The 14,186-nt window shown below is 52.4% G+C and overlaps 1 protein-coding gene across 2 annotated transcripts in view; it reads right to left on the reverse strand.

Annotated features, from left to right (window-relative positions):
- PAQR5 (progestin and adipoQ receptor family member 5) overlaps nt 1–14,186 on the reverse strand; it is a 103,198-nt gene that overhangs the window by 7,632 nt on the left and 81,380 nt on the right. Inside the window, exons 1-4 of one of the 2 annotated variants that reach the window (XM_055277972.2) lie at nt 14,065–14,172; nt 11,448–11,530; nt 10,942–11,147; nt 6,047–6,173 (exon numbers count right to left, since the gene is read on the reverse strand). In XM_055277972.2, coding sequence (XP_055133947.2) covers nt 6,047–6,173; nt 10,942–11,147; nt 11,448–11,497 — 383 coding nt within the window. In that variant the 5' untranslated portion in view covers nt 11,498–11,530; nt 14,065–14,172. Of the gene's footprint in view, nt 1–6,046; nt 6,174–10,941; nt 11,148–11,447; nt 11,531–14,064; nt 14,173–14,186 lie in introns of those variants that run through there. The other variant, XM_055277971.2, reaches the window with a different exon arrangement.

The following is a 14,186-nucleotide window of genomic DNA, read 5'->3' on the forward strand; positions in this document are numbered from 1 at the left end:
CCCGGCTGCTGCCTGTATTCCTCAGCATGGAGTATGCAGGAACTTCCACATCGGGCAGTTAGGGTACCCTCCTCAGGCAGCCACCAGATCTGGTCAGGCCTGGATCCCGGGGACCCAGCGCGGAAGCAGGTCTGAGGACACGGACATTCTCCAGACTATTGTGCTCCACTCAGTCCTCAGGGCAACCGAGCACAAATGGCCCACCCGGAGATTCCTGTTTCAGGGGAAAGGGACACCACTGTGTGCCCCGAGAAGCCCCCCAGCCTCCTAAGACAAGCCCCAACTTCACTCCAGCCCACTTTCATGTTTCTTCTTTCCTGACCCTGCCTGTAAGTCATACATGACACATGGCATATTCCAGGTGAGAAGCTCAAGGAGAAGGGACTAGGATGCATCATCCCCCCCGAAAAAGAACCAAACTCCAGGAGAGGTGAGGCAGCGCTGCACTGGGATTTTATGTGGAGAGCTTGATCAGGACACCCTGGGTTCAAATCCTGACTCTGCCCTTCACAACCACGTGACCTCGGCAGGTCACTAACCTTTGTGTACCTCCTGATCCTCATGTGTAACACAGGGACAATGACTGTGCCTCGTCACGGCCTTGTTGTATGGATTTGGTGAAACGATGCTCGCAAGGTGTTTAGAACTGTGCATAGCACAGTCGCACAGACTAAATAGCAGCTTTTAGAAAACATGCATCGTGACGCTCCATTCTCTTCCCATCCCCACCTTGTATCTATGCTGGTCCAGATAATAGGAACAGGAGGGAACAAACAGGTTCTGGGTGATTTGCCTGAAGTCAGATGAGCCAATAAGAAGCAGAGCTAGGATTTAAACCCTGGGCTTTCTGGCTCCCAAGTGTCACCCCCTCTGCCTCCGGCAGTAGGCTGCGCAGCCTCAGACCCCGCCCAGCCTTCACCCTTCCCTGCCCGCTCCGCCCCTGGAGCAGAGGGCACACACTCCTGCTATCCCGAGAGCTAGGTCTGCCTCACTGGCCTTCTCAGTCCTCCGGCAGACCCTGCCCCGCCGCGATAGGCCGCCCCTTCCTGCCCTGTGCCCTGCCACCGCCTGCCGTCTCTGGGTGGAGAAGCTCGCTCTTAAAGGGCCCCTGTGGCCACTTACACTAGAAGAAATCTGGCTCTGGCTGGCGAAGGCCATCCCCCAAAGCATGGATTTTCTGTGACTTGAGACAACATTTCGCTCGGCCTGATAAAGTGTTTCCCCAGGGGCAAACGGACCAGCCTCTCCAGCTGCAAAGCCGAGTCTAGAGGGAAAAGAGAAGGAGAAAAAGCAGAAGAGAGACAGCAACTTGAGAGAAAAAGGCAGAAGGGCCAGTAGCTTAGGAGAAGGGCCATCCGCTACCGAGTTGCAGTTCCGCATCAGGCCACGCGATGTCGCCACAGCCAGAGCAGAGCCACAGCCGCAGCATCCTCAGAGGCGCCCCACGCGCGGCCCCAGAGCCCAACCTGCTCGGGCTTAGGGCAGTCCCGCACCAGAGGGCTAAGGGGCTGCTATACAGGAAGTCAGGTCTCTGCTCAGAACGAGGTTGGCAGGACACGCTGGGTTGCGGGAGAAGCCTTCGTTAAGAGAGGGTCGATTCAACACAGTCTGTTCTAAACCCTGACAACAAAGCTGGAAGGATTGGCAATTGGAATTCCGCAACTAGGGCTCAAAACTAGCGGGCCTTTGGAAAAATCATTCTATTGCAGAGGCGCACGCACGAGTGCACGTGTGTGTGTACATGGGGGCGGTGGTTATGGTTGTTTTATTGTGTAGGAGTTGTCTTATATTGGAGAACTGCAGAAATGTAGACATTTCCCCATGCCTCTACCTGGCCATAGCAGCACTTTATCCTCTGGCCAATCTTCTGTCTGAGAACCATGTCTGCTGAGCCTTCTACCTCCAGCGCTGACCCCAAACCCCTTCCAGGTCAGCTCCACCCCTCTGAGCTGCCTCAGCAACTGCCAAGCTGTCCTTACAGCAGAGCTCATGGGTGAAAATTAATTTCTCGCCCTCACAGCTCTGACCAGGGGGTTTTTCACTCAGCAGCTCTTTGGGAAAAAAAAAAAAAAAAAAAGCAATCAATGGTTGGATGCGTTGGATGGAGATGGACAGTGATTTGTGACATACAGTACTTGCTGTGTAACTGACATTCCTGAAGGGAGTGGCAGCCCTTTCCTGTGCAGGCGTGAGTAGGCCAGGGCCTCGGCGCACCCCCACCTTGCTCCAAGAACCATGAAGAGGGCACACATTCTCTCATTTCCCGTCTCAAATGCTACAGAATGAGAAGGCAGTTTTCTGGAACATTTTCATTTGAACCAAAGTCCATGATAGTAAGAACCAAAAACCACTCAGGGGACGACAGAGCTCTCTATGTTGAGACTGGCCTTAATGGTCTGCCTTGTAATGGAACGAATGCCATTTCAACCCCGATTTTCGGGCAAGCATCAGATAACTATCAAGCTAATACTGAGGTTCCTGGTCTCCCCCTGTGCTCCCAGGAGGGGAAGGTGGTTCTCTCCCATTCCTGCCCGACTGCAGCCGGATGGAGCAGGAGGGAGAGGCAGGAGTGGAGCCTGGGGGAGGAAGACAGCTGGGAGAGGAAGCTTAGAGAAGACACTATGGCATTGGCATTGCAGGATGCCCAAACCAGAGAGGACCCAGAGGATATTGTCTCAGATGCTCTCACTGAAGATGCAGACCCTGAGGCCCAGAGGGGACAGTGACTGCCCTGAGACCATACAGCAAGTCTGGGGGAGCAGGGTTGAAATTCAGGCCTCCAGATGCCCACACCCTCCTCTCTACCCACTTCTCCTGAAATTACTCAGGACCAGCATCACTTCTGCACACGAGTCAGCTTTCTCACTCTCCAGACACCAAAGGCAGAGAGAGGGAATGAACAGAGGGGAGGACAGACTTTGTAAGAGCAGCAAAACCATGGGTCAGAGAACGTGGAGCGAGGACGAGGTACAAAGGGCACTGGAAGGGCCACAGCTGGAATGCCCACTCTACCTTTGGATGCAAGAGTGTGGCATGTGCCCCCTTCCTCCTTTTTGATTCCAACATAGCCCCTCATCTCCCTCTCCCCTCAGCTCCCACTTCAGTTGCTGCTAACATGCCTGGAAACCCCTCAGGGCATGGAAGCTGAGTGCATAGGATTTTTTTTTCCCCTAGGAGATTCTCGTCCTTCATGAGCAAAGGGTCAGTCCTCATAGGACTCACAGGCCCCCAGCCCACCATCCAGGCCCCTCTGTAGCTGCTCTCCTCCATCCACTCTTGCAGGCTCCGGCAGCTCTAACACACCTTGCTGCTTCCCAACCCTGGCCCACCCTCTCTGTAGTCCTCATCCTTGTCCTGGCTGGTTGCTATGTCCTCCTCTTCAGCTAAAGTGTTCTACCTCCTTCAATATCCAGTCCTAATGCCACTTCTCAGAACCCTGTGTATCCCAGCAGGTGTCATTCTGCCTTATCATTATTTGTTTACATTACACTCCCTCCTGCTACACTCTAAAGGAAATCATGGCCTCATGGGCCTCTGGGGGCATCTGCAGTCTGTCTCTCCTATGGCACTGGGTGCTGTCTGAAGGCAAGGGCATCCTTCTGGCACCCTCAGCTCCTAACGTGGTACCTGGACTATGGCAGGCATTTAAGGAATGTTGCATGGGTGGGTGGGTGTGTAGATGGGTGGATGGATGGAATAGCCACAGATGTACTCCATAAATAAATAATCCATTTCATTGGCAAAGGGAGAAGCCCCCAAACTCAGGCACCCAGGAGATGTCTGGCAAAGCTGCCCTGCCAGATAAGTTCCTCCAAAGATACCAGGCATGCCACATCCAAAAGACCCCATCTGTTCTATCTGAACCATCAGGGAAGACTCCTGGCTAGAAGAAAGCAATCTAGGCCGGGCGCGGTGGCTCACACCTGTAATACCAGCAATTTGGGAGGCTGAGGAGAGTGGATTACCTGAGGTCAGGAGCTTGAGACCAGCCTGGCCAACATGGCGAAACCCTGTCTCTACTTAAAAAATAAAAATAAAAAAATTAAAACCAGCAAGTGTTCTAAGAATTTGAATTATGAGCTCATGGGGAAGCCACCTTGGATCATTCACTCTGGAGACAATTTCTTTTTTTTCTTTGCTCCATTGCCCAGACTGGAGTGCAGTGGCATGCTCTCAGCTCACTGCAACCTCTGCCTCCTGGGTTCAAGCGATTCTCCTGCCTCAGCCTCTTGAGTAGCTGGGATTACAGGTACCCGCCACCACACCCAGCTAACTTTCGTATTTTTAGTAGAGACAGGTTTTCACCATGTTGGCCAGGCTGGTCTTGGACTCCTGACCTCCGGTGAGCCACCCACGTGGGACTCCCAAAATGCTGGGATTACAGGTGTGAGCCACTGCACACAGCCTCACTCTGGAGACTTTCTTCCACACTCACGAAGCCTTCTCTTCCTCCTCTGCCCCCTCAACCTATGGTGTTCTCCCAGTCTAATCCTAAGTTTCAAACACCAGAGCCACACAGCCCTAGGAGAGCCAACCAGATGGGGTAGTGACTGGTCCAAGGACCAGGTCCAAGAGTGTCCAGGTTCCTGGACCATGGCCGGTCCACAAGCCCATGCACCCAGGTCTCCGGGGCTTGCTTCATCTCTGCTGGAGTTGTTTCCGCAGGTTATTACTGTTCTATGTCTGTTATACCTCCTTTCATCCACGGCAGGGACTCCCAGAAAAAGACTTTTACTCCCATGGAAGGCAGCTCCACACTTCCAACCCACCTTAGCGCAGGCAAATGGAAAGCGAATTGGAACAAGTATTCCCAATGCTGTTTCAGAATCTATCCTTCCTTCCATTTAAAAATAAAAAACAGAAACAAAACAACTGGTTTGTCGTGTTTGTGAAACTTGCCTGCCCTCCCTTGTGAAACTTACCGGCCCCAGACATCCCAAGTGTCACCCAAAGGAAGTTGGAGACAAAATCATTCTGGAGAAGTTACCAGATGGGGCATATCCCACCTGCCTGTTTTTTCCTGGGGAGAGGGGGGCGAGTAGAGGCAGGGAGACTCCACTGGCTCGCTGGAGTTGCCGTTGTGGGGGGACAGAGAACTCAGATGTACCTGCCAGCCTACCTTTCCTGACCAGCACCAAAGGCCTCCAGCCCAAAAGTACCGGCCTTGGCACTATTCAGCCAGGGCTATCACCCCAGCACAACCATTCGAGAGATTCCCTGAATATTTTACAGAAAAGGAAATTTCAGGCAGTTCGCTTCTACAAAGAGCTGAATAAACGGGTGTAGTTATCCCCATAACATCATTCTCTGCATTCACACCCCCATGAGTTTTCTTGAAAGAAAAAAAAAAAACAGTGGGAATTAAGGCCACTAAGCTGGGACTGACTCACAGTGATGAGGGATGCATAGGGCATTTGAATAACACCATCATCCATCACATATGCCCAGAGGCAGGCACACCCAGTCACCATTAGTGACCGCACATTTATGGGACATCTCCTCTGTGCCAGGCTTGTGCTAAGTGTCCTGGGTACATTACCTGTAATCCTTCCATTTGTAATGGCCTCATTTTATAGATGAGCAAACTAAAGTTCAAGTTTGGATAAGCGACTTGTCCAGCAATTGAACCAGCTACACAATTTGTAAAGCCTGGTACCAAATCAAAGAGCAGGGACCTCCTTGTTCAAAAATTATTACAAATTATTAAGAATGCAGCAGACGAGCCCAGGAAGGCGAGGCTGCAGTGAGCTGAGATCGCACCACTGCATTCCAGCCTGGGCCACAGAGAGAGACCCTGTCTCAAAAAAAAAAAAAAAAAGGCAGCAGAGTATTAAACCAAGTATGGACTCTGAGCATGGAGGCCTGGAGCTTGCGTGCCCAGGAAGCTGGTTTTGCCAGCAATAGGAAGTCCACCTGGAACGGAGTCCTAGGTTCCCAAGCACCTTTTCCATTGAGCCCACCTCTTTCCCGGCTCCCTCAAAGAGTGCAGGGAGCTGCATGCAAGACCCTCCGTCCCCTCCCATCTGAGGTCAGAGCGACCCAGTACCTGGAGTAGCAGGAGAGGCCTGTGCTGAGGATGGTGTTCAGAACAGCCAGGGCCACGTAGTAGTCATGGAAGGTGGTGCACATCAGCGCATCCGGGAACGTGTATGCAGAGTAGGCAATGGCTGAGCCTGGGGAAGAAAAGCCAGCCTAGGGAGAGGAGCCAGGCCTTGGGACCACGTGGGCCCCTTGCAAAGACTGTCCCCAGCATCTGGCTTGGCCCTCATCATTCCCACAGTCCTGGCTCTGTGCCCTTGCTGGTGCCATTTCCCCTTCCAGGATGTCCTCCTCTCTCTTCTCTGCCCACCCAAATCCCATCCTGAGAATTTACTGTGAGCCCAGCTTTGCTCCAAGGGCTTTACATATATGACCTCACATAATACTTCAACCATCCTCCTTCATAACTCTGCATTTATCCTCATTGTACAGATAGGAAGCAGAGGGACAGAGAGGTTTAATCACTCACCCAGGGTCCTGCAGCCAGAGAGTTAACAAAGATGAGCTTCAAACCCAGGCAGGTTAGTGACAGTCCCTGCTTTAGCCACATGCTGTGGTCCATGATGACAGACCCAGCGAGCTGAGCTCTACTCAGAGTGTGCACATCTCACCTGCCCAGGGACATGGGTGCTTGTGGTAGAAAGATCAATGTTGGAGGGAGGGCCCTTGCTGAGACGAGGATGTCATATCAGCAGCTGGGAGACAGGCCAGCTGAGAGGCTGGGTGTTGCGTCGTGTTTTAGGTTTTGGAGTTTGTGAAAGAAGGGTTGCTTAAGGACCTTCTAGAGACCTGTTTGCTGAAGCATTTATTTGGAAGAGCAGGGGAGATCACTGTCCTTTTCAAAGGGGCCAGGTGTGCTTCAGCTGGGGAGACAGGCCTGGACCTGCACCCTCACTTCCTGAGGTCTCCCCTAAGGGAGGCAGCCCAGGGCCTGATGGCCATGCCTAGGTCACCTGTCATTCCAAAGACATCAGGAATCGTGGAGTCCTAGCTCAGGGCTGAACAAGGCCTTGGGCCACACAGGTTGATCTCTGTCTTTTATCCCAGCGACAGGTGGATCTAGCGAAGCTGGCCACACAGGCAAAGAGGGTGAACACCAAAGCCTCCTGGTCCCATACTCCCAGCTCCAGCAGGCAGCCCGCGAGATTTCAGTGGGGAGCTGCCTCCAGAGGGAGAGGCAAGCCCTTTGTCTGGCCCCATACTGGGAGGGGGTTCCCTTCCGGACTGGGATGCATTCGCTTAGCAGATGCCAACTAGGGCAAGCTGTGGGCCATGCAAGAGCCAGGGAGCCTCTGACCCTGCCCAGAACCACAGCCAGAAGCAAAAGATCAGAGCCTGAGGCAGGTTCCAGTGTGGGGCAGGCGCTCGGGATGGGTGGAGCACAAGGCACAGGAGCTGATCTTGGAACAAAGCCTGGCAGGTCATCCAGGATTCTGACAGGAGCCTGAGGGCAGGGTGGCTTTCAGCTTTGGGTGCAGGCTAAGGAAAGGGAACTTCCTCTTTTAGGCACTAAGGGAGCCACTGAAGGATTTTGATGACCAAAACCTAGTGAAAGCGCACAGGATGGCCTGAGGGAGGAACCCCTGGAAGCCTGGGAGGTGGCGGGAGGGCTGCTACACTGGTGGGATTGAGGGCTTTGACAGGGAGGGAGGAGGGAGGCAGGGGCAGAAGGTGGAGCAGGGAGTCCCAGATGGAATCAATGGCTCTCTTGGTGGACTAGATGTTCCTTCCGTGTTTCCTGAACACTTCCCCACATCAAGCACTGGGCTATGGGCTAGAAAAACAGATTGGAGGCATCTTCTGTGCTCCGGAGTTGTTCCCAGCAAGGGAGGTGTGCCGGCATGGCTGGTAGGCTGGGGATCAGAAGAACCATGGTGGGGGTATATCCAGGTCTGGGGGTTGGAGGAAGGGCACAGGGCAGGGGCCCCTGAGGCTCCCATGGTGCAGCCTGCAGGGAAGGGAAGAGGGAGCTCTGGGGGAATGGCCTATGGGAGGATACAGGAAAGGGAGACCACGGCAACAAGAGGAACTCTTACACAGACAGACAATGAGGCCCGTGATGGAGGAAGGCAGGGGACAGGTTGGTGGCGGACCACATGGGCTTCAGTCCTCACCCTGGCTCTGCCATGCACAGCTGTGTGACCTGTCACTTACCTCCACAGTGCCTCACTTTCCTCACCTAGGTATGGGTATGACACTAGGACCTACCTCAAGGACTGCTGCCAGGGTTAACGAGATCATCATGGTAATGGCTGCCCTCAGATGCCGACCAAGGCCAGGCTCTGAGCCTCATTTAAAACACATTTAATCATCAGAATATACTCACAAAGAAGATATTACATCCATTTTGTGGATGAGAGATTTGAGGCTTGGCAGGGTTACAAAACTTGCACAGGAGCCTCTAATGTTTAGGGGTGGTGGAATCGGGTGCCAGTACCTGGACCATTAAACATGGTGTGGCCCCTCGGGGGTGTGTGTCAGGGGCCTGGACCAGGGCTTGCCACGCAGCGATTACTCCAGAAATGCCCACACTTACCAAAACAAGTCCAGGGCGGGAAACCGAGGGCCAAGGAAGCCACCCCACTAAGGAGTGTGGACTGCTTCCGGCTGATGAGGGCCCTGACAGTGGGAGGGTGATGTGGTAGAAGGTGTGGTGGAAGCCTCCAGGGGCCGGGTGAGGTGGAGAAGGCTGTGATAACTGTGCAAGTGAGAGGCCGGGGCCTGAGTCAAGACGAAGGGGCAGTGCCGCTTACAGCAGGTAGGAGAGAAGTCACATGGCCTTAATAACCAATTGGCCAGAGGGTAGGCGTGGGCGGGGAATGAGAGGAAGGGGACCCCAAGGATTAGTCAGGCTCTGACTCGGGAGGAGTAGGGGTGTGACCATCAGTCAGGTTGGACATACAGAGGGGTAGCAGGTGTACGGGCAGGGGCGGGAGCAGGTACAGTTCTGGTCTCATGGCTCTGAGGTGGCGTGGACCTCAGGTAAGAGGTTTACAGTGGAGACAGGGTTTCTCTGGAGATGGGAAGAGATGCAGTAGGCACGGAGGAGATCCCTGGGGAACTGGATCATGTGAGAGGAGAGGTCAAACGACCACTTCTGAGCCTCCCCGCCCATGTGTGCCAGAAAGCAGAGGAGGGGAGCCAGCCCAGGGGAGAGGGGACGTGGAGGGTAAGAGGGGATCTGGAGGGTGGGAGGGATGTGACAGGGACCAGAGAAAGAGAGGGGCATTGAGGAGGCCTGAAGGACCCCTGCGTCAATCTCCGCAGGCAGGAGGCCGGGACCCTGGACAGGGGCACGCACATTCCCTGCTCTCTTCCGCAAACCCATCAAAGCCTGAGGGTAAGCCTGACTCACACGGAAAGGGGCAAGATCTAGTGAATGCTGGGGACTGGGCAGCAGAGCACTGAGGAGTGAGCGGTGCCACAGGAAAATGTGTGTGTATGTGTGTGAGAGTGTGTGTGAGTGAGCACGTGTGTCTGTGAGTGTGTGTGTGGTGTGTGTGTATGTATGTGGTGTGTGTGATGTGCATGGGTGTGGTGTGTGTATGTGATGTATGTGAGAGTGTGTGTGAATGTGTGTGTAGTGTCTGAGAGTATGTGCACGTATATAAGCATGTGAGTGTGTATGTGGTGTGAGTGTGTATGTGAGTGTATTGTGTGTATATGTCAGTATGTGTGGTGTGTATGTGGATGTGAGTGTGTGGAGGGTCTGAGAGTATGTGTGTGTGCATGTGAGTATATTGTGTGTATGTGTTGTGTATGTATGTGAGTGTAGTGTGTGTGTCAGTATGTGTGGTGTGTGTGTAGTGTCTGAGAGTGTGTGCATGTGAGTGTATTGTGTGTATGTGGTGTGAGTGTATGTGAGTGTATTGTGTGTGTCAATGTGTATGTGTGGCATGTGGTGTGTGTGTGGAGTAAGAGTGTGTGTGTGCACTTAAGTGTATTGTGTATATGTGGTGAGTGTGTGTATGTGTATGTGTGAGTGCATTGTGTGTGTGTCAGTGTGTGTCAGTGCATGAGTGTGTGTTTGTGTGAGTGTAAGCGTGTGTATTTGAAGAAAGAGGATGGAGGTAGGCTCCTCACGGACAACCTCTTGGGCAAGGAAGACAATAATTGGTTTTCTCACCTACCACGGGAGCTGGAGGAAGAATCTAGAACTCATATCCTTAGGGATAGATGCATGCCCACAAGGGGAGGAGAGAAGAAGAGACTGGAGGAGGGGGCATCATAGTCAATGAAAAACACAAGGAAGAGGGGGCAGTCAGCACCCAATTTCACCAGCTTAGGCTGCTGCTCTATTCCTGCACACTCTGAGCATCTCTCTGATTGTGCTAAGCCTCTGGACGTACGAGTCGCATGACCTCACCCTCCTCCTCTTGCCTGGCATGACAGAGACCAGCACTGATGTACTGGAGTCAGTTCATTCTGGCCTGTGAGAGAGCTGAGTGCTGAACACAGCCATCATTAAAAATTGAATCACATAAACTTGCAATTAAATAAATCATATTAACAAAAATACTGAGTACTCAATGACGACATCTACTGTATCTGCACGGTGGAATTTCTGTAATGGTGTGCTACGCATATCTCTTCCCACCCTTGTGTTCTGTGACGTCATGTTGGTAGGTTGAAGCTGGCCATGATGGGAAGATTTACACCACAGAAACTGGCAAACACTGCAGATTGGGGCTGTTGTCCCCACAGAGCCAGTGGCTAAATATTTAGCAGCATACCTATGGATAGTTTCTTATAAAACACCCATTGGGAACCTGGACAGGGGCACTGGCATTCCCTGGACTCTTCTGCAAAGTCATCAAAACCTTCTGGTGACCCTAGCTCACAGGAGAAGGGGCAAACAGCCCAGTTGCAGGGGAAGGAAAACAAGAACAAGGCCTCACATACCCAGGCTGAAGAGGTTGACGGCACCATAGTCCAGGAAGTAGCAAATGTGCCGGGCATTCTTGGACATAGAGCTGAAAGTGTGCGCACAGCTGGACACAAGCGGGTACACGCAGCTGGTGCACATGTACACAAGCATTGGCCAGGAGTAGCTGTCATTCTTGATGTCTGTCACATACAGTGCAGTCACAAACCTCCATGCAAAGAACCTGGAACACAGAGGGCCCACTCACCCTCCGCGATGACCACAGAGGCCCACTCACCCTCCACGATGAACACAGAGGATCCGCTCACCCTCCACGATGACCACAGAGGACCCGCTACCCCTCCACGATGAGCACAGAGGAACCGCTACCCCTCCACCATGGACACGGAGGGCCACTCACCCTCCATGATGACCACAGAGGCCCACTCACCCTCCACCATGGACACAGAGGACCCACTCACCCTCCACCATGGACACAGAGGACCCACTCACCCTCCACCATGGACACAGAGGACCCACTCACCCTCCATGCTGGAAGCTCCTCTTAGATCCTCGCCTATCTACAGTCTCCATTCCCCGGTGATGACCAATTCCTTCGTGTTCTCACTTTGGGGAAAAACCATGTGCTAGGGAGGTGGGGGGTCCTTTTTTAATTGGGAGGCAGTACTTTGGGAATGGGCAGGTGAAGTAAGAAGAGAAGCTTTATGTATATCTAGTCCAATCCCCTAGTGATTCTGCAGCCTCAGCTTGCATGCTTCCAGGGATGGGGGGCTCATTACCTCCCAAAGCAGTTCCAAGGGCTGGAAAGTTCTCCTTCATTGGCTCAAATCTGTCCTCCTGGAATCTATCTCCATTTGATTGCCCTTAGTTCCCTCCACCAGGATCATAGAAAACAAGCTTAACATGTGTGTGTGTGTATATATATGTATATGTATATATGTATGTATGTGTGTATATATGTATATGTGTGTGTGTATGTGTGTGTGTGTGTATATATACACACACACACACATATACACACACATATGCACACACACACATATATACACACACACATACATATATATACATATATACATATATATATGTATATATATATATATACACATACATACATACATATATACACTTTTTTTTGAGATGGACTCTCATTCTGTCACCAGGCTGGAGTGCAGTGGCACGATCTTGGCTCACTGCAACCTCTGCCTCCTGGGTTCAAGCAATTCTCCTGCCTCAGCCTCCCAAGTAGCTGGGACTACAGGCACCCTCCACCACACCTGGCTAACTTTTGTATTTTTAGTAGAGACAGGGTTTCACCATGTTGGCCAGGATGGTCTCGATCTCCTGACCTTGTGATCTGCCTGCCTTGGCCTCCCAAAGTACTGGGATTAACAGACACGAGCCACTGTGCCCGGCCGCCTATCAAATATTTTAAGGCAGTCTTTCTAACCCCCTCCCACCTCCCTGAACTTCACATTAAATACTCCCAGTTCCTTCAGCCATTCCTCGCAGGATCTAAATTTGGCATTACCACCATCCCTGTGGTTTGTCCTTGCTCCATGTAGTTTGTCTATGTCCCTCTTGTAGGAAGGCTCCTCAAATAGAAGCAATGCCCCAGGTGGACCCTTGCAAGCCCAGAGGCCAAGAGGACTATTTTCTCCCTCCTCCTCCACACTGCTCCTCCACTAAGAGTACAATCACTTTTCTGAATAGCTAGTCCCACAGCTGACTCTCAGCGGAGCCTAGATCTCTATGCAGAGACACTTCACAATTCTTCACCAGATCTGCCTGACCTATAGTCCATGCATGAGGTTCCCGCCTGTGGAGCACCTCACTTCCACAAATCACTCCTAGAGGGCTGGCTCCCTTTCCCACTAACTCCTCCAAGGGAGGAGACTCTACCAAGCTTTTCATATACAGGAGCTGAAGGAATATTGCTAAATCCTTCCAGCTACACTTGTGGACTTTTTATTTTTGTCCCAGCAGAAGTAAAGCTTAAGCTATTTGCTGTTTCTCAAAATGTATCCTTCAGTCATTTCAACTTTTCAGTGGTCCCATTTCCTTAGGGCATCTTGATCCAGACCTTCCCAAGTCCTTCCTGCTACTCTCTGTTGCTCAGTCAGGATCATCTCTGAGAGCCTGGCACAGTGTAAAGGTGCATAGGCAGTGCTGGGGGTGAGGGGGGTGCGGCTCACCCAGCTTGGCTCAGCTGTAAAATAGCAAAAAATCACCCTACACGGATCCATGCATGCAGCGCAAGACCCACAGACAGGGATGGACAGGCCGATACCCTTTTAGCAGCTCAAATCTCAAAACAGCCTAAATCAACCATGATTCATTCAGAAAATGGAACACCAGGCAGATGTTCCAAAGTCCAGGAGACATGCAGATTGCAGATGCTGACAGAGTGAGATTTCCAAGGGAGGTAAGTAAGAGGAGGGCAGCAGGGAAAGAGGCAGATGCTGGGGACACTCACAGCACAGATGCTCCTGGGTCCCCAGAAAAGCTCCAGGAGGACGCACAGGAAGCAGGTCCTCCTGGCCACTCCAGGGAGGAGAACTGGGGCCAGTGGCAGAGCCTGACTCTATTCCCTTCTGAAGGGTTATAATTTATAAGCATGTATACTTTTAAAAATGACAAATGGCCCCTGGAGCAGGGCTGTGCTGCCACCCCTGCCTGGTCCACAGGCCCAGGGCTGCCACGCTCCTTTACAGATCACCCTAGTCCACACCAGACTGAGCTCTCTCCCCTCTCCACTGAGCTGGCTGCTGGAACCAAACAGCCTGCTCCTGCATTTTGGCCCCAGGTCTGTCATTTGACTTCTACTCAGGCTGGCTGCCCCTGTGCGGGGAGCCTGGGCCCATCTCCACTCATGGCACACTCCTCATCTCTTCTTAACATGACTGGAGGGAGTCCAGTGACCAGCCTGTGCCACAGCGCCCCTGCATGACATAAGGAAGCCACCCCTTCTCTCGGCTGTGTCTACATCGACCAATGGTGGTCTGAGTGGGACGGTGGCTTGAATGGCCTCTGAGTTCTCTCAGCTCAGATCCACTGTGATTTGGTGCTTTGACCCTGTCTCCATCCTCCATTCATTAAGCAAAGGTGTGCAGTGTGTGACATTGGCCTTCATCTCCCACCTTTCTCAGCAAGGCCCCTCTTCACTTCCCTGGCAACTCCCATTTCTGCTTACAGGCATCCCAGAGCTTTGCTCTTAGCTGGCTCCATCTACAGGCTGCCTGACCAAGTGCCTCCCAGTTGC

Source organism: Symphalangus syndactylus, chromosome 5 (genome assembly GCF_028878055.3).
Source record: "Symphalangus syndactylus isolate Jambi chromosome 5, NHGRI_mSymSyn1-v2.1_pri, whole genome shotgun sequence".
Classification (NCBI taxonomy): Eukaryota; Metazoa; Chordata; class Mammalia; order Primates; family Hylobatidae; genus Symphalangus; species Symphalangus syndactylus.